Source organism: Ictidomys tridecemlineatus, chromosome 2, assembly GCF_052094955.1.
Source record: "Ictidomys tridecemlineatus isolate mIctTri1 chromosome 2, mIctTri1.hap1, whole genome shotgun sequence".
NCBI classification, from domain to species: Eukaryota; Metazoa; Chordata; class Mammalia; order Rodentia; family Sciuridae; genus Ictidomys; species Ictidomys tridecemlineatus.
The window spans coordinates 132155483-132178690 of NC_135478.1; the positions used below are offsets into that span (position 1 = coordinate 132155483).

A 23208-nucleotide genomic window follows, 5' to 3' on the forward strand; every position below is an offset into this window, starting at 1 on the left:
ATTTATCTCAAAAGTACTTTAAATTTTCCCTTATGATTCTGACGATTGGTTGTTAAAGATTGTTAATTCTCATAATTTGTGAATTTTCCAGTTTTCTTTCTGCTATAAGTTTAGTTTTGTTCCATTGTGATCAAAGAACACAGGATTCCAATCTCTTAAATTATTGAGACGTGGTCAATATTGGAGAATATTCTCTATGAACTTGAGGAAAATGTGTTTTCCTCACATTGGTGGTTCTATTAGGCCCAGTCAGCTTCTTTTCAAGCTGCATATACTTAGCACATACATGAGAATATACTGACATGAGAAGCGCAGGTGAAAATCCAGGAGGCCACCACTCACCTTGAAGATTAGAGCCTTGCCAGCATCTTTGCTCTTCCCTGAGTGCACCTGTCACGTCTCCACAGGTGAACATGTGTGGATTCCCTTCCCTTCCTTTGTTAGTACATATGTACAAATCCTATGCAACTCATATTGATTTTGAGCTTTAGAAGAATGGCATTGTACTGTTAGAGCTTCTACACCTTTTATTTCACATTGTTTCTGGACCTGTTCATGTCTAGAATGTTCTGGCACAGTAATCCCTTATCCACCCTATGAGGATGGACTTTTGGGTAGTTTGCAGCCTCTTGCTGGTCCCAGTCTCCTGGTTTCTCTCTTCTACTTAGGAGCACCCAGACTTGCAACAGGCTGTGGGGATGGGTGATGCACAGCAATGAAGTGGCACCCCAAGTAAGGGGGGCCTGTTTCCCACTCCCCCAGAGTGGGTTGTAGTTGAGGGGACTCTGCTGAGCACTGTTCCCACGTTTTCTTAGCTCTGGCATTGGCCCACTGTTGTTCCTAGTTTTTCTCCATTTCTGCTCCCAGGGCTTGAAAGGGCAGACAAACTGGGAAACAAAGGCTCTTTAGGGGTCAAGAAGGCCCACCTGTGTAGTCTCAAATGTTACTGGCACTCAGAGCTGTCAGAGGACCTTCCCATCCTGACACCTCCCTTCCTTCTACCCCTGTAGCCTCCAAGCTCCCAGACAAGCACCTCCTCCAAGACAGGCCATGGCAGCTGGCCAAGAATACCAGGCACTCCCCTCCTCCCTGGGTTCCTATTTCCCTCACAGTTCTAGTTTCTCTTGCTAGATGGGATGGCCCTGGGGTGGGGGGGTGGGCAGGGACTCAGGACAAGAAACACCTGGATCCTACCAAACTGGATGGGCAGATGGTAGCCAGGATTAACTCTGCACCCTCCACAGGCAGCAACAAAGAGAGGCCTCCTAGGGACACAGCCTAGTGCTTGTCAGGCCCCCTGACTGGGTTCGGGCACCCAAGACAACTGGCTCCCTGCCCCAGGACACACCCAGGAAAGGTGACATGATGGCAAATGTCACCCAGGCAAGCCTGGGACACTTTACAAAATAATTCTCCAGCTGAAGCCAACTTGGAAAATTCCAGGGAAAAGGAAATTTACCATGGGGCAGGAATAACTGAGGCTTGGTTCAGAACATCCAGAGCTTGATGTAGGGCACCAAAAGCCAGCTGTGGGTTGGGCCTGGTCCCCAAGGGAGACCACAGTGCCCCCAGCACGAAGGAGGGACTCATTCAGGCCCACCAAGAGGGAGTCCTTTAATAGAGATTGAAGACAGGAGACAGGACAGGGTCAGGAGCCCTGATTGCACACGCAGGCCCCAAGCCAGCAGATGCAGCGGCTTCCTCCTCCCCACCTGGGTGTGGGCCCACAGGGTGGAGATGGAGAGGTGGTTTTAAAAAACACAGCTGTACTAATTCTTCACTTTCACAGAAAAGGGGAACTTGGGAGAGCAGCCCACTGGAGAAATATTACACAGAGCTGAGTCTGCGAGCCCACCCTGAGCCAGCCAAAGCTCAGTCTCCTCCCACTGCACTGTCCCTCCCCCAGCTGTCTGCACACGGGAAGGACAGAAAGCACAGGGAAGCCTGGGCTGGCTGTACAACAGAGGAACATGCTGACTTAAATAGCTTTCCCCTCCCTTTCTCAGCTGTTAGTGTTTCTACACTATGTACATTGTTGTGCTTTATAGCTCCCCCACCCCCAGCCTCTGCCTGAAGCTTAGGGTGGAGGGAGGAACCCCACACCACACAATGCTGGCCGGGCAAGAGCTCTAGGCCCCTGAACTATGCATTCTGCTTGGTTCTGAGAGCAGGGGCTGCAGGGCACAGGCCACTGGAGCTGCAGGCCAAGGACACAGAGTCAGCCAAATTGCACACCCGACTCTTCTCCCAAAAAGGAGTGGAAACAGAAGGGTCAATGCTTGACGAGATGCAGGCTGGGTGGGAGCAGGCAAGAGTGGAAGGACAAGGTGCAAGGCTGTGAGATTAGGGGCACAGGGTGTGTGTGCAGTGGGTGGACAGGGCACCTCAGCAAAAACCATTCTGTAGCAGTGAGCCTGGTGGAGGGAGGGTGATGGTGGTCTAGGGGCCCCTCTATTAGAGCACAGGCTGCTTCTACAGTTCAGGGCTGGGGACAACAGTGGCAGACCCTGGTTCTGGACATCTGATGAGGAATTTTGGGGAAGAGTGCCAGGTGTTCTGTGGGGCTTGGAGAGGAGGGCAGGCTGTGGTGATGTCTCTGAGTGTGTCCCTGCTAGGCCAGGGGTTAACACAGGATCAGTTGTTCTCAAAGAGAGAGAGCAGGTCATCATTGCTGTTTGTGGGGAGGTCAGGTGGGCCCAGGTAGGACAGCAGCTCATCAGGGTTGGTCAGTTCTGGGAGCAGCTGAGGACAAAGCAAACATGTTAGCAACTCTGGTCTCAGACCCATCATGCCCAAGTGGCCATACTGCCCCTACATCCAAGCCCTGTTCCCAGGCCCGGCAGGGATGTTAAGTGGCCCCTCATCTAATGATGGATTCCTGGGCCTCACTAACAGCCTACACAGTTGTCCGAGATATCCCAGTGAAAGGCTGTTCTGGGGTCAGAAATAGCTCTTGGCATGGTGCTCAATACTACCAGGCACCAGAGTGCCCATCCAAGGTGGCCCAACTGTACATGGAGGTGCACAGGCCTAAAAGGGGATCCCCAAGGTGATTCTCGGGCAGAATATAGATGGCAGAACTTCAATCCCCTATAATTTTCTGCTCTGGACTGCTTGTTCTAATCTTTTTCATGTGGAACTTCAATGAATTTCCACCATGGTTCAGGGATGGTCAACCCTGTCTTTCATGCACTGAGCTTGGGTTCACACACCACCCATGCATGTGTCAAGAGGCAGAACCACTGAATGAGCAGACAGGTCAAGCCAGATTCTAAGGAGTGCAGCAGAAACTTCCAGCCCAGTCTTCTTTGAAGACTCTTTATATAGCTACTGCAGCATCCAGCCAAGCCACTCACTAACCACACATGGTACCTGGCACTTCACAATTTCAGATACTCAACACATGAATAAGAGCTGCATTTGGTCGACATTATCTGGCTGGCTCTCCCTGAAGGATCACTGTCTTCCCTTCTACAAAGCAGTGACCCAAGGACAACAGACAAGCCAACTCCAGCAACTCCCACATGCTCCCCACCACAGGGCCTAGTACTCACATCCAGTGCTGGTTCTGGGGCCTCCCCTGCCCCAGACATGCTGGGGGGCCCCATCACACCTGTGGCAGGATTGAAGGCCAGCTCACCAACAGACCCTGAGCTTGCTTGACCCAGGGGCTGCCGGGATGCTGGGGGAGGGTTTGGATGGTGCAGTTGGGGACCTGGGGGTGCCCCAAGGTTGGAGGTGTGTAGCCCTGGTGGCCCAGGATTATGGGCTGGGTCCAAGTGGCCCACTGGTGCCATCTGAAGATGGAGAGAAGACATGTTAAAACAGCTAAGAGGCTCCCTGAAAGACCTCACCCCTATCCCCTGGATCCCTTATATCACACTGACCTGGCCTGGGAGGCAGGGAGCAGACTTCTCTGGAGTCAGGAGACTGCTGGGAATGTCAGACTGGTAGGAGATGGGAGGTGGCCCCGGGGTGAATTCAGGAAGGCTTGGGGTGCTGGGGGTGGGGGGTGGGAAAGACTCCGGGAAGGGTCCAGGCCCCAAGAAGCTGGAACCTACAAGAGGAAAGTCAGGTTAGAAGGGATAATGTTGGCAGAAGGGCCAGTAATGTGCCAGCTGAGGCACAGGTAGGAGGTAAGAGTGCTCACCTATAGACAACAATGATTTGACAATTTTTTTTTTTTCATTGCAGAAAGAAGGAACTGGTCTTGAGATGGGGGCCTCCAGGTGATGGAACTGGGACCCACCACAACAAAGTACACCGTACCTGCACAGTGGGTCCCCATTGGACACCCCAGCCAGGAGCCAGTCAGTGGGAGTGTTATAGCCAAGAGCCCCTTACTCTATCTAAATTGGGGGAAAGGGCCATGGCCAAGACTGGACCTCTACCACCACCACATCCTTGGGATGGAATGTGTAGGACAGACACCCTTGGCATGTTTTGGTTGGATATGTTTTTTTTTTTTTAATATTTTTTTAGTTGTAGTTGGACACAATATCTTTATTTTATTTATTGTTATGCGGTGCTGAGGATCAAACCCAGCACCTCGCACATGCTATGAAGTGCTCTACCGCTGAGCCACAATCCCAGCCCCTTGGTTGGATATGTTTACAAAGCAGGTGCATGACCTGCATAGTGACAGTTCCACAGGCCAGGAGACTCCTCTGGAGAGGATGAGTCGCTGGTCCAGAGTTACCTGAAGTTTGAGGCTGTGTATGCTGTACTCACCCTGGCCAGGGTAGTCGCTGGGGGCAGGGGCTGAAGGGGGCTGCAAGGGGGTGAAAGGAGCAGCACCGGGGCCCAGGGCTGCAATCATCTCCATCACGCTGGGCATGAGCACATGGGCAGGGCTCATGGTGCGGCAGCGCTTCAGCACCGGCCCATCTGGCTCCTCCTTGATGTGCACATCAGGTTTCACAGGCACTGGCTTCCAGCTGCATGTGGGGTCAATGGTGATCTCCTCATAGTCAGAGCTAGGCAGGGACACATGGGTACTGGTCATCTGTCTACCAAGCACCTGCTGCCCTTCAATCCCAAGGAAGTTTCCAACCAGACTTTCAAGTCAAACACTCTGCTATCCAGAGTGCTTTCAGGTGCTATGCATGATGTGGAGGCTGGGATTGATATACATGGGGTACATGGCACTGCCTCTGGTCTGGAATTGAGTCACTCCAGGGTAGTGAAGAGCTCAGAAGACTACACTCATCCCAGGACTGCCCTCTGGTGGCCACAGACACGGGGTGGCAGAAAGAGACACTTACTTCTGAATGTATATCAGGATGCCCAGCATGTACTGATCCACCTCCAAGCCCTCCAGCAATGCTGTCTTGCTACAAGTAACAAAGGGGACATGGCTTAAAGGCCTTACCCAACCTTACCCAACTTCACCCTGGGCCCAGACCCCATCACTTCTCAGGCCCAACACCTATATGAGGTATCTGTGCATAGTGACCCCGTGTGAGGCAACCCTGCATGAGATGATTGTCCAAGATGATGCCATGTGAGGTGACCCTGTAACAGTGATTACAGAATATAACCCTGTGTGAGGTAAACTTATATGAGGTGACCCTGCATGAGGAAACTCTGAAAGTTGCCCTTGTGTAAGGTGATTGTAAGACGTTGTGAGGTGAAATGGGCACAAGGTGACCCTAAATAAGAATACCCCATGGATGATTTCTGCCTCTGGGGAATACTCGCCAAATTATATTGTGTGCAAGTATGAATATATAACAACAAATCCTACCATTATGTGTATGCTGTACTCACCCTGGCCAATTAAGAAAATATGGGGGAAAAAAAAGGTTTCTGCCCTGAGCTGACCCTTCCTGGTATGTGTTGTGACTACTTCCAACAGGCTTGTGTATTTGGAAGTTTCACTTATAAAAGCCTCTGAGGACGTGGCAGTTTCTCCCTTGTCACACACCATGAAACTCACTTGCATACGGGGCACCTCCAGGTCCCTCGCTCACAGTTGAGCTGTAGGTATGACTCCAGGTCAAAGCACTGCAGAGATGGGAGACAGGTCATTTCTCACTGTGGGCTAGGGTGAGGGTGATATGTTTTCTGGATTTCTGGAATGTGTCTTAAACCCAACGGTGCTTTACCACTGGGCTACTTCCCCAGTCCTTTTTTTTTTTTAAATACCTTTATTTTTTATTTATTTGTTTTTATGTGGTGCTGAGGATTGAACCCAGTGCCTCACACATGTAAGGCAAACGCTCTACCAACTGAGCTACAACCCCAGCCCCCAGCCCTTTTAATTTTTATTTGGAGACAGGGTCTCCCTAAATTGGTAAGGGACTCAACTAAGTTGCCAAGGCTGGCCTTGAATTTGTGATCCTCCTGCCTCAGCCTCTCAAGTTGCTGGGATTATAGGCACATATCACCATGCCTGGCTCCACTGTAACATAATTCTAATGGGCCATCCCAAGCATCTCAACAGAATTGGAACCCCCTGTGACCAAAGCAAGAATTGGGCAACAGTACTGATAAGGAACCATTGCCAGACACCATGTTAAAGGGAAAACTATAGTACAGAGCAGCATGTAACAGAGAGGGAGGAGAATGTAGTTTCTTGTCTAACACTGGGTATTTCTGCAAAGACAGAGACTTTCATGGTAGGACAGGAAGACGACCACACCCACATCCTTATGCTTTTTAACAATGAATGCAGTAGCTAGTAAAGAAGTGAGTAAAATGGTGATTATATTTAGAAGAAACAAAAGCCTAACCTTGGGGCAGCCAGGCCCAGCGGCCTCCATGGCAGGCCTGGTCCATGGCCTGTTGGCTTAGGTGTTCAGATTCCACTTCTGCCCCAGAGGATGAGGCTGAGGTGTCAGCTCAAAACAATTTTTTTAATTGTTGATAAACATTTGTTTTTATTTGAAGCTCTTACAATTAAAATATAGCTATGAACAATAATGTGTACATTTCTGTCGGATATACAGCCAGAGTACCACTGTTCAACTGTGAAGCATACATATTTTTAAAAATGATATCTATAGCTTTCTCAAGTAGTTTTTCTAGTTTAGATTCTATCCAATATGATCTCAAATTTCTGGTTGTTCCACAAGCTCAAAATATTTTAAAGGCAGCAAGGGCAAAGTTCTGCAGTGATCACCCACCTACCTGTATGTGGCGACAGTCATGACCACGGGTAGGGAGCTGGATTCTGCGGAAGGTGATGGGGCACTTCAGGGACACCTTGATAGCTGTCTGTTCCACCCCATCCTCTCCGTTGGGCCCAGGGGTGCCAGGGATGGTGCCACTGCTGAAGTTCCGCTTTACTGACAACAGGGGAAGAGATTTGAGTAAAGGGTTCGCAACATGGGGAGGCTATGAATGGGGATGTCAGCCAGGACACTGAATGATCAACAGCTCCAAGGTGTTACTTAACTACTGCCATCAGCTAAATACTGCCATCAGCTAAATACTGCCATCAGCCTGGGAGAAGATGCATTGTGTGACATGGAGATGTGCCACATGAAACACTGTTCAGCTTGGGCACAGCCCCAGTGGTTGTGGGTGGGGCCACTCACTCTTGGTGATACAGTGCTCAGCAGGCAGGAGGCGCTTCTTGAGTAGGCCCTGCAGTACGGAGCGGACAGATGGACGATGCACCAGCTGCAGCACGAAGAGGTGGGACTGCAACACAGTGGGGGATATTGTATGTAGGGGGAACACAGGTGGGAGAATGTGGGGACATGGTTTTGGGGAACACAGCTGGAGAAGAGTAGTTATGTCAGGGGTACCAGGCTGGGAAGGGAGGGGTTTGGGGTGAGATAGTCAAGGGGAGAGGACCAGACCAGCCATGTTTCTCATAACTAGGCTCTATCTTCCTGAGTGCTAAAGCACAGTCAGGATGCTTTCTACTTTCCTGGAGCCCAGGAGACTCTGGCCTCAGGCTGCTGGTGCTCTTGCCCACACTCAAACATCTCAACAGCTCTATTGGGCATTCTGTTCTTGTTCATCCACTGCCTAGTTCTCACCTTGCATAAAAACACAATACCTGAGCTGGGATTATAGCTCAGTAGTTGAGAGCTTGCCTAACAACCCTAGGCTCTAGGTTTAATCCTCAGCAGCACCACATATAAATAAATTAACTAATTAAATAAAGGTCCATTGGCAACTAAAAAAATATTAAAAACAAAATACCTGTATGCCTTGTATATCTCCCTGCTCATGGCATCCAATCTTACTGACACTGTGTCTAGTTCAAACCTCCTAAGTCCCACAGAATGAGGATTCTGAGCTGTCCCATCCCCAGGCCCTTGTTACATAGGTCCAAATGAGATCCTGATGGCTGGAACCTGGGTGATGTTGAACCTGCTATGGACGGAACTCTGTGAGCTTGCTACACAACTTTGTTTCTCTCATAGTATCAACATGAGTATTAAATTTAGTAAATATAATCTAACTGGAAAATAGCCCACGGCCTGGCTCTGGGCCCACCCATCCTCAGCCCATCCATGACCCGAGGGATAGTGATCCAGGTGATGTTTCAGCCAAGCCCTGCCCATACCCTGCAGGATACTCACGCAGCAACAGGCGGTGACAGTGATCTGGATAGTGTTGCGGCCAGGCTGGCACACGTGTTTCAGGTAGAGGGGCTTGTGTGAGGTCTTGTTATCTCCACGCTCGATGGTGAGGGGTGTGGCATTGACGCTGACCTGTACGGAGGCTGGCCAGTTGGTGTTCATTTGCCGGTCTTCATGGTGGTAGCACTTGAACTGCAGTTCCAGGTCAGGCCTGCAAAAGGAAAAGGATGATCAGAGACTTCACACTGAGTATGGATGGGGATGGAGGGGCTGGGGCTGGGCCAGTGGGGATCACCTCAGCATCAAAGTCTTGTAGACTGAGTCTCGAAGCTGGAAGACGTGGTTGCTCACAGCCAGGTTGTGCTGCAGGCGGAAGGGCTCCAGGACTACTCCATCCCTTACAGGGAAGGTCAGCCGCAGTTCATCACAAGGACCATTACCTGGTGACAAGACACCATGTTGGTTGTAAACTGGACACCAACCAGAGCATCTATAGTTACTCAAAGAGGGCTGCTACATCCTGGAGCCCCTCGCCAGGTCTGCTCTGAAGACCTGAGCTGTACACCACAGCCAGGGCCTCAGACATCTCTCCTGAGACCCTGGGCCATAGGTCCTAATGTTCATCTGCCTCAATTACCCAGCCTAGTATCCACTGAACTATGACAGGGGAACATGAACCCAACTCAGGCAGAAGATGTTTACAATGTTTTTTTAGAAACCAGAAGGCCAGGATGTCAGTGGCCATCACCCAATTGCTCAATTTGAGGTTTCAGGATTCTAACTTCTGCTGTGATGGTCTCCTTGGAAGCAGGGGTTCTCAGCTAAAGATAGGCTTCAATTTTATATAAAAAATTTTGTGTCTGTGGATATTTTCCTGTAGATATCTATAGCTCTAACAGATCTGCGCAGGGCCATGAATAGAAAACAAAGGTAAAGGCCCAGAACCAAACAGTCTATCTTTAAGATGGAAACCTTAGCTTTACTTGGGATCAAGCAACTGCCCCTGCTCTCCCAAGCTCCCACAAGGCGCTAGAGCCCTGGTATTCCCCATGTCTACCTGGTCTGTCACAGCTGATGTCCCAAGAGTGAACACTCACCAGAGGGCGATGGGTGCAAGGAGCTGAGACCTGGTTTGAGGTCAGGCAGGAAGGGAGACTTGACCTCCTGGCTTGGGGACATGTATGGGACACTGCTGCTGGGCGTCATGGGTGGTGTGGGATTGCCTGGCAGTGGGGAGCTGGGGTAGCCAGGGATGGAACGGGCAGGCTATAGAGATTGAGCACAAACAGTTAAAGCAGAATGGTAGGATGGGTGGATTAGAGTTGTTCATGTAGCACCCACTGGGAAACATGAGAACAGAGGTGGAGAGGAGGCAGTCCCTCTGTCCACATGCCCACCCTGTGAGCCTCCCAGCCATCCACCCAGCCGAGCCCCATACCCCACTCAGGCCAGGCTGGCTGTAGCTGACGCTGCCCCCGTTGAAGCTGGTGCCCTGCCCGTTGAACTGTTCTGCAGGCTGTGGGAGAGAAAACTGAGTGCATGTGGGCCCTGCCCCCAGTTGAATCCCCCGGGCCTGATCCTAGAAGTTCACCACAAACAGAGCTGCCAATCTGCATAGTCTTTATGCTCTGTTGTATATCCCACATATTCCATAAGACACATTACCAATATTAAAATGTAAAAAGATACCACTATAGAAAAGGGGTGACTCCACATATGGAAGGGGCTGAAATGACACAGGTGCACTCAAACCTCCCCTTTTTATCCTCCTCCAGCTGTACTAACTTGCCCACCCAGACTCCTAGTGAGGTGCTCTCTACCCACCATGTACCCAGATGGTGTACCACCAGTAGAAAAGGCTTGTTCCCTAGATGGGTTTCTCTACAGCAAGTAGAGGGAATGGGGACATTTTCCATAAAGAATGTCAGAATGGCTTGAGTGCTTGCCTGCTGCTCCCTATGCTGAATTTCCAGAGAGATTCATTAATCTTGTAGAGGTTCCTTTCAGAATTGAACCCTGTACTGGCTGGGACCCCTGTGAGGTTCCATCCACTCCCTGGCTAGCCTATACCTCTCAGGGGCAGGACTGCCTCAAGGTCCCCACTATTCCCATGACAGTGGGCCTGGCATAGGCCAGGGGAGCTGGCCCTACCTTGTAGTGCAGTCCTGCAGGGCCTGGTGCAGACAGGGACTGGCCCATGCCCTGCTGCAGGGGCAGTCTGTGCCCAGGGTAAGAGGGGGAAGGGGCAGGGGGTTGCCCGGGGCCGGGCGCATACTGGGCAGTGCTGGGCGCGTACTGGCCTCCTTGTAGGTACTGTTGCCCTGGATACACCTGAAGAAGCAAATACCCCAGAAAAAAGAGGCATCAGCAGGCAAGTAGTGCCCCATGTGCTAGGGGCAGGGTTCCCTGGTCCTGCTGAGCATGGACAATTTTCTCACTGTAGGAGCTGCTCTTACCACAGCTCTGAGGCCACTTGGGTGGGGGAAACAGCACCCAGGGCCCCAGGTTGGGTAATCAAGACACTCACCTCAGAGTATGCTCTCTTGACCCCTTGTCGGGGCAGCGGCTGGGCCTGGGGAGGACCAGGGTACCCATGCTGGGGAAGGCGCTGCCCTGCATACAAGGGCGTCATGCCTCCTGCCCGAGTGGGGTTCATGGCCATGGGGGAGAGGCCAGAGGGGCCCATCATCCCTCCCATGCCAGTAGGGTTCATGCCAGGGGGAACGCTGGGCCCCCGGGGACCTCCATGCTGCAGAAACTGGTTGTTAAAAGACTGTCCAGTCCCCATCTGGGAAAAGAAAAATTCAGAATGGTTTACACTCCCCCCACAAATGGGCACACGGCTCACTGGTGCTGTGGGCATGTACCCCTTGCTACTGGTTTCAGGGCCTCTCCCCCTTCAGACTCTTTTTCTTCCTACTCATTTCTCTTTCACTGGTTTCATAAGCCCCCAGTGAACACATTCCATGCTTGACCCCAACACCTTGCTGAGATTTCCCTGGCCAAGTCCCACACACGCTGGCTGCCAAATGGGGGGGTTGCCCTCACCGCTCCATATTGGCTCAGCTCCTGGCTCTGCTTCTCTTGCAGGGCAGCCACGGTGGCTGTGGCTGTAGCTGTGGCAGTGGCTGCAGCGGCAGCCACGGCAGCGGCAGCTGCTGCTTGTGTGAAGTCAGCGGAGGGTCGTGCAGCATGTGAGGGGAGACCCAGTCCCCCTGGGCCACCTGCATATCTGCAAGAGACACAGGACTGCCACGCTCTCTGCACAGACTCAGCCTAGGGCCACACAGCACTTAGGGGGAGCCAGTTCTTTCCAGACTCTCCACGGTAGCTGCTGGAGCCAGTGGGGAAGCAGAGAGGCAATGTTCAACAGTTCAGAGGTGCCCGCCAGGTTGATGGCTTCTAGCCATCTGTCAGATGAGGGGCCCTGCTTACCCGGTGGTGAAGCTGGGGCCCCCGGGGTAGCCCCCACGGCCATACACACTTTGCTGCACGTAGCCCTTGCTAGCACCACCTTCAGCAAATGCCTGCTGTCCCAGGCACTGTGGGGAGGTCAAGGCGGAGCTGCCACCTGCCACACCAGGCATCATGGAGCCACCAGGGGGGCTTCCTGCAGGGCCCATGGGGTTCCCCAGAACCTACAAGGAAGTGGGAATCACCAAAAGGAACCAGCTAAAGCACCCTCTTCAAGCTTTAGCTCTAAAGTACTAGAAACCAAAAGACCTGGTTAGTGGTGGTATAGGGGACGGGTGGGGGCGGGGGCGGTGGGGGAGTACCTGCCCATAGGTCAGGTTGGGGTGATTTGTGGAGGCCAGCTGTAGACAGAAGAAAACCCATGGGAGTGTGAAAGAACCAGCACCCAAGGACCTGAGAGAATCAGGAAGCCCCATCTTTATGCCCCAACCTCCCCATTTAAGTTCCTTGTCTTTCAGAGCTCTAAGGCACTGCCAAGGCTCTCACTGCTTGGAGGAGGGACTCAGATAGGTGCTCACCTGGCTCTGTGTTGCGTTGCCGACTCCCCACACGGTAGTGACCACGGATAGCGACCCAGCCGGCTGAGTGGCGCTTTGTTGCCAAGGCACAGACTCGTATGCAAATGAACCATCACTACAGGAAGAATGGCTGGTGAGGCCTAGGTCAGGAGGCCACAGGTGCCCAAGAGCACAGGCCACAGGAGCCCACACTCACCCGTGTGGCGCAGGGGGCAGGGCAGGTTTCATGGGGTTCATGGAGTTCATTGGCGATAGAGCAGCCCTACAGACCGGGTCTGCCAGTGCTTATCTGGGACTCTGTTGCTCTGGCTGCTGGACAGGAGGGAAAGGATGTGAACTTAGATGCCACCTGAGACCCTTTTAGCAGAGTAGAAAGAGCCCAGGACCACCAGGCCAGCCCCTTCTTCTGCAAGGGATGGCTAAGCTCCAGTGGTAGGTAGGACAATGGAAGAGGCTGATATTGGCTCACCAGCCCAACCTCTGTGCCTCACACCCAGCCCAGAAGCTGGCATGAAGCCTTTCTGACCCAGGGTCTGCCACCCAGAACCCCTGGATCCACCCTGGAAACAGACTGATTCCAAAAACTTGCCATACTCTCCCCGACACCAAAACTGGATATCCATCCATGTAAAGCTATTAAAAAAGTCACCCCATAGTGATTCGGGGATAGAGAACAGGTTGCCAGAAGCCCCTCAGGAGGTGCTGCCAGGGAGGACACAGGGCCAATAAGGGCATCACCAACTTGGGATCTTGATCAACCTGGGCAGGGACCTGGAGAGGGGCAAAGCTAGTGGGGGCTCTAAATAAGAGGTTGAAAAGGTCAAGAAGCAGGTACAGAACAGCTACCTTCCAGCCTGGCATGGGGGATGGGGATGTGGGATACCTGCTGAAGCAGGGTATATGGACCAGCAGCCCAGCCTCTGGCTGGCAGGTCCTTCTCACCAAGAGAGCAGCATAGGGGCTCTAGGTCAGGGAACCTCAAAACTGACTCAGATGCCACAGGATGAAGGGCTGCCTGAAACTGCAGGAACAGGGGCCATGCAAGCAGTCCTACCCCTATAGGCCCATCTGTGACATTCAGACTAAGTTTCCAACCAGGCAGAGACATACAGAGCACAACAAGTGGAGGACTGATAGGTACCAAAGCCTTGGAAGGGACCCAATGTGGCAGGTGTTTATAAGCAGGGGTGGGGGAAAGGGATGCTGAACCACCTCTGTAGGATCAGGGTAGGTGGACCACAGGGATGTGGTTATAGTAGACAGGAGGTCAAGAGAGTACAACAGGCAGGTACTTGTAGGACATGATGCCAATACTATGGAACTCAGCCTGCTGTACTGAATTTGCTGCCCCAATTAATGAGCCACAGGAATCTTTGGTCTGTTTCCAAGTGCCACATTCCTCACACTGCCATAAGCAAGACCCTTACTCAAGCCAGGCCCAGACACTCCTAGGCCCCACTCCTATACTGCCTCCTTCACCCAAAACTGGTACTACCTTCGGTTCTAATATATATAGGTCACCCCTACAGAGGCACATAGGGCAATTGGTAAGTGGTTCTCAGGAAGCTCCTGGGGGAGGCCAGGTATGTTTCACCCTGGATCTCACAGCCTTTGGGGGCTACAAGGCTGCCACACACACACCCCAAAGCATGCTGACCTCCTGTGGTTCCCATCTTGCCACCCTAATACTTACAGGGCCAATCTCTTGCCCAGGAGAAAGAAGGTATCTGACATGAAGGTAAGCCCAGCACCCACCTAACTTTGTCTCACCCATATCTCAGTACTGGCTGAGGTAAAGCATCCTTATCTGCTCTGCAAATACTGACCTAGAACATCAGCAAAGGTGAACCATGCATCCAAGGGCTCAGAACAGGTTAGAATGAGAGGTGACTTAGCCATGCCTTGGCAAATGGGACACCTGGACCTCCACTGACCCTTCCCACACCCAGCAATAGGCTTCATGGGAAAGGAAACCAATTAGAGGAGAAGGAGGAAGTGGAGGGATGTCCCAGCTACACGAGTCAGGTCCCCTGTCCTCAGAGATAGCCAGATTCCTTAGCCCCTCCTCAAAACAAGTCCTGACCCAGGAAGCTCAGGCCAGAAAAAAGCAGGGAATTAGGATGGTTCAGCCATGCAAGGGGAGGCTGGCATCCCTATTCCCACTGCCTTTCCTAGGATGATGACCCACTAGGAAGGGGGACCTGCCAAAAGGCAGAAACTTTTTCCCAGACCTGTTGGGTAGGATCTGGAGCAACTGTGAGTATTTCAGGAATTAGAATAGAGGTATAATAATCAAGACTGTGGTACTAACAGAAGGACAGAACTATGAAATCAGACACAAAATATATCCAAAGATATAAAAGCAATTCAGTGGAGGAAGATCAGTCTCTCAAACGAATTGTGCTGGAATAACTGGACATCTATAGAAAAACTAACAACAAAACAAAAAACAAAAACCCAGGGTGAGATGGGGGTATCTAGGGATGTAGCCCTATGGTAGAGTGCTTGCCTGGCATGCATGAGAACCTGGGATTGATCCCCAGTGCTGGGGAAACAACAAAACAGAAAACAATCCAAACCTTACATCTTATATTGAAATTAAACTCAAAACAAACTTGGTCCTAGGTATAGTTGGTAACACAAAATTATAAAAAGTTTAGGAAAATTTGGAGGAGAAAACCTTTGGGATCTAGGCTAAGCAAAGAGTTCTTAGACTTTATACCAAAAAACATAAATCCATAAAAAAAAACATTGATGAAATGTACTTCATCAAAATTAAAAACTTTTAAAAAAATATATTTATTTATTTATTTATTTTTAGTTTTCGGTGGACACAACATCTTTGTTTGTATGTGGTGCTGAGGATCGAACCCGGGCCGCACGCATGCCAGGCAAGCGCGCTACCGCTTGAGTCACATCCCCAGCCCCAAAATTAAAAACTTTTAAGGACAGGAAGGTAGTTTAGTGAAAGAGTGCTTGCTGAGCAGGCAGAAGGCCCTGAGTTCAATCCCCAGAATGGCAAAAAAGAAAAAAAAAAAAATTTTCCCCCCATCTCAAGTGGTGCACCCCATGACTCCAGTGACAACTCAGGAGGCTGAGGCAAGAGGATCCCAAGTTTGAGGCCAGCCTAGGCAACTTAGTGAGATCCTATCTCAAAATAAAAAATAAAAAAGGCTAGAGGTGTGGCTCAGTGGTACAGTGTCCTTGGGTTCAATCCCAGCACCACAAAAAATAAAAATAAAAAATAAATTTCCCCTCTAAGAAAGACCTGTTAAGAGGATGAAACAGCAAGTTGCAGAATGGAAAAAACATTTGCAAACCACATATCCAACCAAGGACTAGTATTTAGAATGTACAAAGAATTCTCAAAAAAAAAAAAAATCCAATTAGAAAATACACAAAAAAAACATGAAGAGACACTTCACCAAAGAGGATATACAGATGGTAAATAAGCATATGAAAAGATGCTCAGCATCACTAGTCAGCAGGGAAATGCAAATTAAAACCACAAAAAAACATCACTATACATCTAACAGAATAGTTAAAAAATAGTGACATCACTAAATGCTGGCAAGGAGAAACTAGATATCTCATTGCTGGTGGGAATGTAAAATGGCACACTGCTGTATAAAAGTGTAGTCTATTCTTTTTTTTTTTTTTTTCTTTTTTTCTTTTCTGGGCATTGACCCCAAATGTGCTCTACCACCAAGTTACCTCCCCTGCCCTTCTAATGTTTTTGAGACAGGATCCTACCAAGTTGCCCATACTGGCCCTGAACTGGCAATCCTACCTCAGCCTTCTGAGTAGCTAAAATTACAAGTGTGTACCACCTGCCATTTTTAAAAAATATTTTTCTTTTTAGTTGTAGATGAACACAACATTTTTATTTTATTTATTTATATGTGGTGCTGAAGATCAAACTCAGTGCCTCACACATGCTAGGTAAGCGTGGGTTAGCCATTTCTTACAGAACTAAATACTCAGCCACTAAACTATGACATAGCAATTGGGCATTTACTTCAGAGAAATGAAAACTTTATATTCACATAGAAACCTGTACATGAATGTTTATACAAGAATTATTTGTAATAAAAATTGTTAACAGCTAAAGGGTGGAAACAGCCCAGATGTCCTTTGGTGGATGAATACTTAAATCAACTATGATACATTCATAGCCTGGATGCCAGAAAAAGAAATGAACTACTGATAACACAAAACCACCTGGATGAATCTCCAGGGAACTATGCTGACCCGGAAAAGCCAATAGCCAATTGCCAAGACTATATATTGTATGATTCCTTTATTTGGCATTTTTTTAAAACCTTTTTTTTTTTTAAGTTGTAGATGGACACAATACCTTTATTTCATTTATTTATGTGGTGCTGAAGATGGAACCCAGTGTCCCACACATGCAAGACCCCAGTGTCCCCTGCATGCAAGATAAGCACTCTACCCTTGAGCCACAACCTCCAGCCCTACCTGCCACAGTCTGGCTGGGCACAAAATAACGGAGCCGCCACGAGGCACTTGTAGGTTCAAACAGGAACTACTTTATTGCCCAAACTCCAGAACTCCACCAGCACTCCACATGCACTCCCTGGGAACTCTCCCAGCTCTCCATGGGGCTCTGTGAGAACTCAAAAGTAGCGGGCAGCAGGGGGCAGCAGGAGCCGCCCTATTGCCGGACAGCAGGAGTCTATATACAACTGAATATACAACCTGTTTTAATCCAGCATCATCCAGTCACAGCAATTATACACAGCTTAACTTAATTATCATCTTAATGGCTTGCTGGTGTCACCTCTCAACCATTCCTTCTGGCAAAATGTCAGGTGTCATCCCAACCCGGCTGTGAATCTCAACACCTACCTGGCATTTTTTGATATATCAAAATCAGGGAAATGAACAGACTGTTGGTTGCCAGGGTTAAATGTAGTGGGAGAGGTAAATTTGTAATTTTGGCAAGAGGGAGGTGGGAATGAATATAAGCCAGCAACAGGAAGGAGCCTGTGGACTGTATCAATGTAGTGAGTGTCCTGCTGTGATGTTATACTACAGTTTTGCAAAATGTTACCATTGGGGGAAACTGGGTAAAGGATACAAGGGACCTCTGTATTATTTCTTAAGAACTGATTCTACAATTACCTCAAAACAAAATTTTTAATTATAAACCTAGGAAGAAGTGGGGGGCAGGGGGAGGAGGGGGAGGAGGGGGAGGGGGAGGAGGAGGAGGAGGAGGAGGAGGAGGAGCAGGAGGAGGAGCAGGAGCAGGAGCAGGAGCAGGAGCAGGAGCAGGAGCAGGAGCAGGAGCAGCAGCAGCAGCAGCAGCACCACCACCACCACCACCACCATCACCACCACCCACCACCCTCTTAAGAGCTGTCCTGGGGCTGGGGATGTGGCTCAAGCGGTAGCACGCTCGCCTGGCATGTGTGCGGCCCAGGTTCGATCCTCAGCACCACATACAAACAAAGATGTTGTGTCCGCGGAAAACTGAAAAATAAATATTAAAAAATTCTCTCTCCCTCTCTCTGTTAAAAAAAATGAAAAAAAATCCTAAAAAAAAAAAAAAAAAAAAAAAAAAAAAGAGCTGTCCTGGGCTGGGGATATAACTCAGCTGGTAGAGTGCATGCCCTGCATGCACAAGGCCATGGGTTCAATCCCCAACACACACACACACACAAAAAAAAAAAAAAAAAAAAAACTGTCCTGACAACCCTTCCCAAGGAAAAGCTGGTTGGGTTGGCCCAGCCCATCTTGCTGTGCCAAGCAGCATAGGGAGGAAATCAAGCAGTGAGCAGAGTCCTCTGTCTCACTTCAGGTTACACAGGACAACAGTTCCCCAATTTCAGTGCATGAAAATCAACTCTCAGACTGATGAGAGGATGCCCTGCCCCACACTGGATCAAAAGGTTGGGCCAGGGCACCAGCCTGCACTTCTAACACATTTGCAGGTGCTACTGTTTCTGCTGACCTAGGGGAGCCTCAGATCTAGGAAATGCAGAGAGCTGGGGTGAAGGGAGATAGAGAGTAGGTGTAGGATGAAGAGGAGCCCATAGCAGCCTCATGTGTCACATGGGACTGGGGAATTCCACCTACAATGCTTCTCTGCTATGGGCAGAGACCACAGACATTTCCAGTTCCCCTTGAGTTTTCCTCTCTAAACTGAGAGGATTTCCTGTCAAACTCCTGAAGTGATACCTCTGGTCTCCTGAGGGCATTTCTTTCTGTAAATCCCCCAATTCCCTGGGTCTGGTATCTTATGACCCTCTGCTCCTGACCACAGAGCAGTGTTCTGTGAATTCAGACCCTCCTCCCACCTTCTCCTCCCAGGAAAGGCTGGGAAAGAGGCCAGGTCACTCAAGGTCTGGCCTGCCTGGGGGCTTTCCTCCCATACTCTCATTAAGCTGAAAGCTAGAGCCCTGAACATAGGTGCTCTGGCTTGGGGTCAGTCTAGAAGGCAACAAGTCTTTTTAGAGGTCAAGTCACATTTTCCTCCAGAAATAGGACTTCAAAAAACTCATTTTCCATTCCAGAGGTGCAGGAGGTTGAGGCAGGAGAATTGCAAGTTCAAAGCCAATCTCAGCAAAAGTGAGGCACTAAGCAACTCAGTGAGGCCCTGTCTCTAAATAAAATACAAAATAGGGCTAGAGATGTGGCTCAGGGATCAAGTGCCCCTTAGGTTCAATTCCTGGGAAAAAAAAAAGAATTTTTTTCCCCCAGATTCCTCTTTCCCCAGTGTCCCAGAGCAGCCACAACTAGTCAGTAGGCAGACTCTCTGAAGCAGGCCACCCTTTCTTAACAAGTTGAAAACAAAGCAGACTCTCTGCCTTCAAGTATCTAGGGTCAAGCCAACTCAAGAGAGGATGGGGTCAAAAGGTCTTCAAGAAATGACAGCTTTGGAGCCTGCCACACTAGTACATGCCTATAGTTCCAGCTATTCAGGAGGCTTGGACAGAACGAGCACTTGAGCTTAGGAGTTTGGAACCAGCCTGGGCAACAAAGAGATCCCCTTCATAAAAAGAATCAAAAAAAAAAAAAAAAAAAAGAAAGAAAGAAAGAAAAAAGAAATGACAGCTCAGGAGACAGAGAGGAGCAGGGTCTTCAGTGCCAAAAGATGAAGTGATCATGTGCACAGGCAGCTGTAAGTCTTGCCTCCCCTACCTGGGAGGCCACAACACTGACTGGCCTCACTGTGGGGCTAAAAGTCAGGATATCAGATTTCATCAAGAAGTTCAGAATAAACACTGACCAATAGTCCAGGCATGGGGCATTTCAGTGAATGGCTAAAGGGACAACCCAAACCTGGCTTCAGTTTACAATGTGTAAAATGGGTATCTGGTAGCCACTCCAGGACTGCAGACACGTGACATGACTGTCTTTGTCATCAGCCCTTGAAGATCAATCCTAATAATGAGGATGCTCCCCAAACATGCTGGGCCTACACTCCCAAAGTCCTCCCCTGCTCTTTCTCTTCACTCCTACTTCCAAGCTTGTGATCTTTGCCAGGTGTGACAAGGGCCCCAGTTCAGTACTGCTGGATGTAGTTAAGATTCCCTCACTTCTCCTGTTACCACTCTCAAGTGTCAAGGGATGCCCTCAGTTCTAGCATGCCAGGACTTGGTGATGAGTCTTCCACCTTATCTGTATCCACAAGTCACATGTTTTGTTTGTGTCCCTGTGAAATCTGCTACAACACAAATGACCAAGGATGTTCTTGTAACTACTGGAAAGAGGATACCCTAGGGAGAAGGGGATCAGAGCCTAGGGGACTAGGCAGAGAGGGGGATTTTTTGTTTTGTTTTTTCTTTTTTGAGGACAGGGAAGGTGATGGGGTAAGCAAGGCAGCAGGCTGTGGGGATAGGATACCTTGAGGGAACAGGACACCTGGGAGACATAGAGCACCTGGGAGGGGTAAACAAAGCACTGGGTGGTGGGGATAGGATATCTTGGGGGCGGCGGCGACCAGAACACTTGGGAGGGGGTAGAGACAAGGCATGCCAGGAGAGTAGGGCACCCTCATGCCTGAGCTTCAGTATGTCAGGTTTGGACAAGGGTGGCCTCATGAAAACCACAGCTGGGGACTGACAGGTCAGTGTCGTCCGACCCAAGAGCAGCGCATTATCTCCTCTGGTCTGTGACGACCTCCAAGGATCCCTAATGGTGAGCACACAAGTGGGAAGAGAGGGTCGCACAGTGAAGGTGAGACCGCCTGGCCCCACAGCCAGGAACCGCCAGGTTTGGGGCGAGGGCCGGATCAGTTTCCTTAGCTCTGGAGGAGCCTGAAGGCCGCTTATACCCCTCGGCCAACCCCCAACAAAGGCTCGGGGTAAGGATGGGACGAACCAGACACCCACGGAGACGAGTATGCCCAAGACCACGACGCAAGCGTGGCAGGTGTTTGCAGGTGGGCGGCAGAGCCCACGGCCTCCAACCCGGCGGCGAAATCCGCCACAGGCGCTGCAGCAGGCCTGGGGGGACCTCGGGGGAGGGGCCGCACCTGCCGGTCCGCACCTGCCGCACCTGCCCGCCCCCGCCACCCCGCACCTGCCCGCAGGCGGCGTAGCCAGGCGCAACCCCTGGGGCCCCGCTCACCTCCTCCCGGCCTGGCGTGGCCCCTCGCCGCGGCGGCCCCCGGCCCGCGCCGTTCCATGCGCTCAGCCCGCCCTCCGCGCCGCCCGCCGCCCCTGGGCCGCCGCCGCCCGCGCCATCGCGCCGCCGCCCGCTCCGAGGGCACAATGGAGCCGCCGCCGCGCCGCTCATGCATATGCATGACGCCGCGCCGCCGGCCCCGCCTCCCAGGCCAGAGCAGCGGAGCCCCGAGCCAGCGCTCGGGCGGGGGTGTCCATGGGCCTGTGCGGCGTAGAGCAGTTAAATGGGCCAGGATCGCGGGCTGCCCGGCTGACAGGAGACGCGACTACACCGTAACCTGTGCCCCTTGCCCACTCCACACCTTTCCGAACGCAGCGTCGGCGGAGCCACCGCGCGCTTCCTGCTCGCTGTCCGCCGGGGGCGGGGCGGGGCGGGGCCGGGGCGCCGGGGCGGAGCTGGGAGGGAGGTGTGGCCGAGCAGGAGGCGGGGACTAGGGAAGGCGGGATCTGGGCGGGGCTTTCCGGGGGCGGAGCAGAGTGCGCGGGGCCTGGCTCATGGCTGCTCAGGCCTGGTCAGCGGGCGGTTCAGTTCGGGCCCTTCAAGACCCTGGAGTGTCTCGCTTCCTGCCTGGTCCTGGCCAGGCTAGTTTCGCCGCCTTCTCTTCGTACCGAACTCTTTAACTCTTCGCGCCGGCTGCGGGATGAGGAAGGACACAGCGGGGAGGCCGAGACATTGGGTGTCACCTAAGGGACCGGGCTCTTGATAGGGACCTGAGAGGCCCCTCATTAAAACAGAAAAAATTCCTGAACAAACTGCTACCCTCACCACTGAATTCTCTCTTTCCCACAGGTCACCTCCCTTGAAAAGTCACTATTGAGAACTTCCTCCTGTAGGAAATAGCTTCTCTTTGATCATTTGGGACCTTTCGAATGCTATTATCACCCTTTAAGTATTCTGGATTTTTTCCTACGCCAAGGAAGGGAAAGACCACATTCTCCGATTACCCACAATTATGATTATTATTATTGTGACAAAGTACTTATAACGAAATATATCATTTTGATTATTTTGAAGTGTTCAGCTCTGTGGCATTAAGTACATGCATTTTGTGCAACCACCACCACCATCCGTCTTCAGGATTTTTCATCTTCCCCAAGAGAAACTCATATCCGTTAAATACTAACTCCTCATCCCCACCCACCTAGCCCTTTCTACTTTCTTTCTTTTTTTTAAAATATTATTTTATAGTTGAACACAATACCTGTATTTCACTCATTTATTTTTTACGTGGTGCTGAGGATCTAACCCAGGGTGCAAGACAAGCGGTCTACCGCTGAGTCACGACCCCAGTCCCCTTTCTACTTTCTATCTCTGTGAGTTAGACTTTTCCAGGAGTACCCTACTTAAATGGAATCATACAGTATTTTGAAGTGGGGATACTGGGGATTGAAGACAGGGTTGCTTTACCACTGAGGTATATTTCTGGTCCTTTTATTTTTGTGTGTGTGGACATACCATATTTAGTTTATCCACTCGTCAATCAGGCATACCCTACAATTAATTTTTAACATTGCTGAAATTTCCTCCCTGAACCTTGTACTTTGTTTCTTGGGGGAAATCATTAGTTCATTGAACAAATGTGGCAGGCCTGCAACATGGGAGTCTTCTCTGATTGAACAGTAGATTCCCGCCCCGCCCCCCTCACCAGAACAGACAGACCAGTTGCCCTTGGAGCAAGCATATTAAATGGGGAAAACAAATGGAAATGTCTCAACAGGTAACAATGTATCCATCAGGGAGAGTGTCAGGAAGAAAAATAATGCAAGACCAAATGAGAGGAGTGAAGTGGCATAAGGGAAAGTTTCTCTGGGGAGCTGGCCCTAAAGAACGAAGGAGAAGTCAGCACAAGAGACCCTGTTCATTCTGCCTCAGAGATGCTGTGTGTTTGCAGGGAGTTGCAGGCAGGTTTATGGGAGAGACCAAAGTGGCCACACAGTATCCAGGTATTCCCAGCACTGGCAACTCTGTCACACCCACCTGCTTCCGCAACTCCTGCCCCACTACTCCTGCGAAAGGACATTTGG

At 50.6% G+C, this 23208-nt stretch overlaps 1 protein-coding gene across 11 annotated transcripts; it reads right to left on the minus strand.

The window, feature by feature from the left end:
* Window positions 1–1589: 1589 nt before the first annotated feature.
* On the minus strand, window positions 1590–21573 carry Zmiz2 (zinc finger MIZ-type containing 2). Of its 11 annotated transcripts, none has more exons than XM_078039798.1 (20): window positions 21486–21573; window positions 12729–12841; window positions 12533–12647; window positions 12317–12355; window positions 11976–12178; window positions 11589–11772; window positions 11068–11328; window positions 10692–10871; window positions 9979–10056; window positions 9638–9806; window positions 8836–8980; window positions 8541–8751; window positions 7542–7647; window positions 7132–7289; window positions 5939–6006; window positions 5265–5333; window positions 4732–4976; window positions 3888–4057; window positions 3555–3797; window positions 1590–2742 (listed from the first exon to the last, which is right to left on the minus strand). In XM_078039798.1, exons 2-20 carry the CDS (start codon window positions 12776–12778, stop codon window positions 2635–2637), a joined length of 2802 nt encoding a protein of 933 aa, XP_077895924.1. In that variant the 5' UTR covers window positions 12779–12841; window positions 21486–21573; the 3' UTR covers window positions 1590–2634. The 11 variants fall into 11 exon arrangements, with proteins under 11 accessions (XP_077895924.1, XP_077895922.1, XP_077895923.1 ...); XM_078039796.1 differs by having other exon boundaries at window positions 12729–12844; window positions 21486–21571; XM_078039797.1 differs by lacking the exon at window positions 21486–21573 and adding an exon at window positions 21128–21234.
* Between the last annotated feature and the right edge of the window lie 1635 nt (window positions 21574–23208).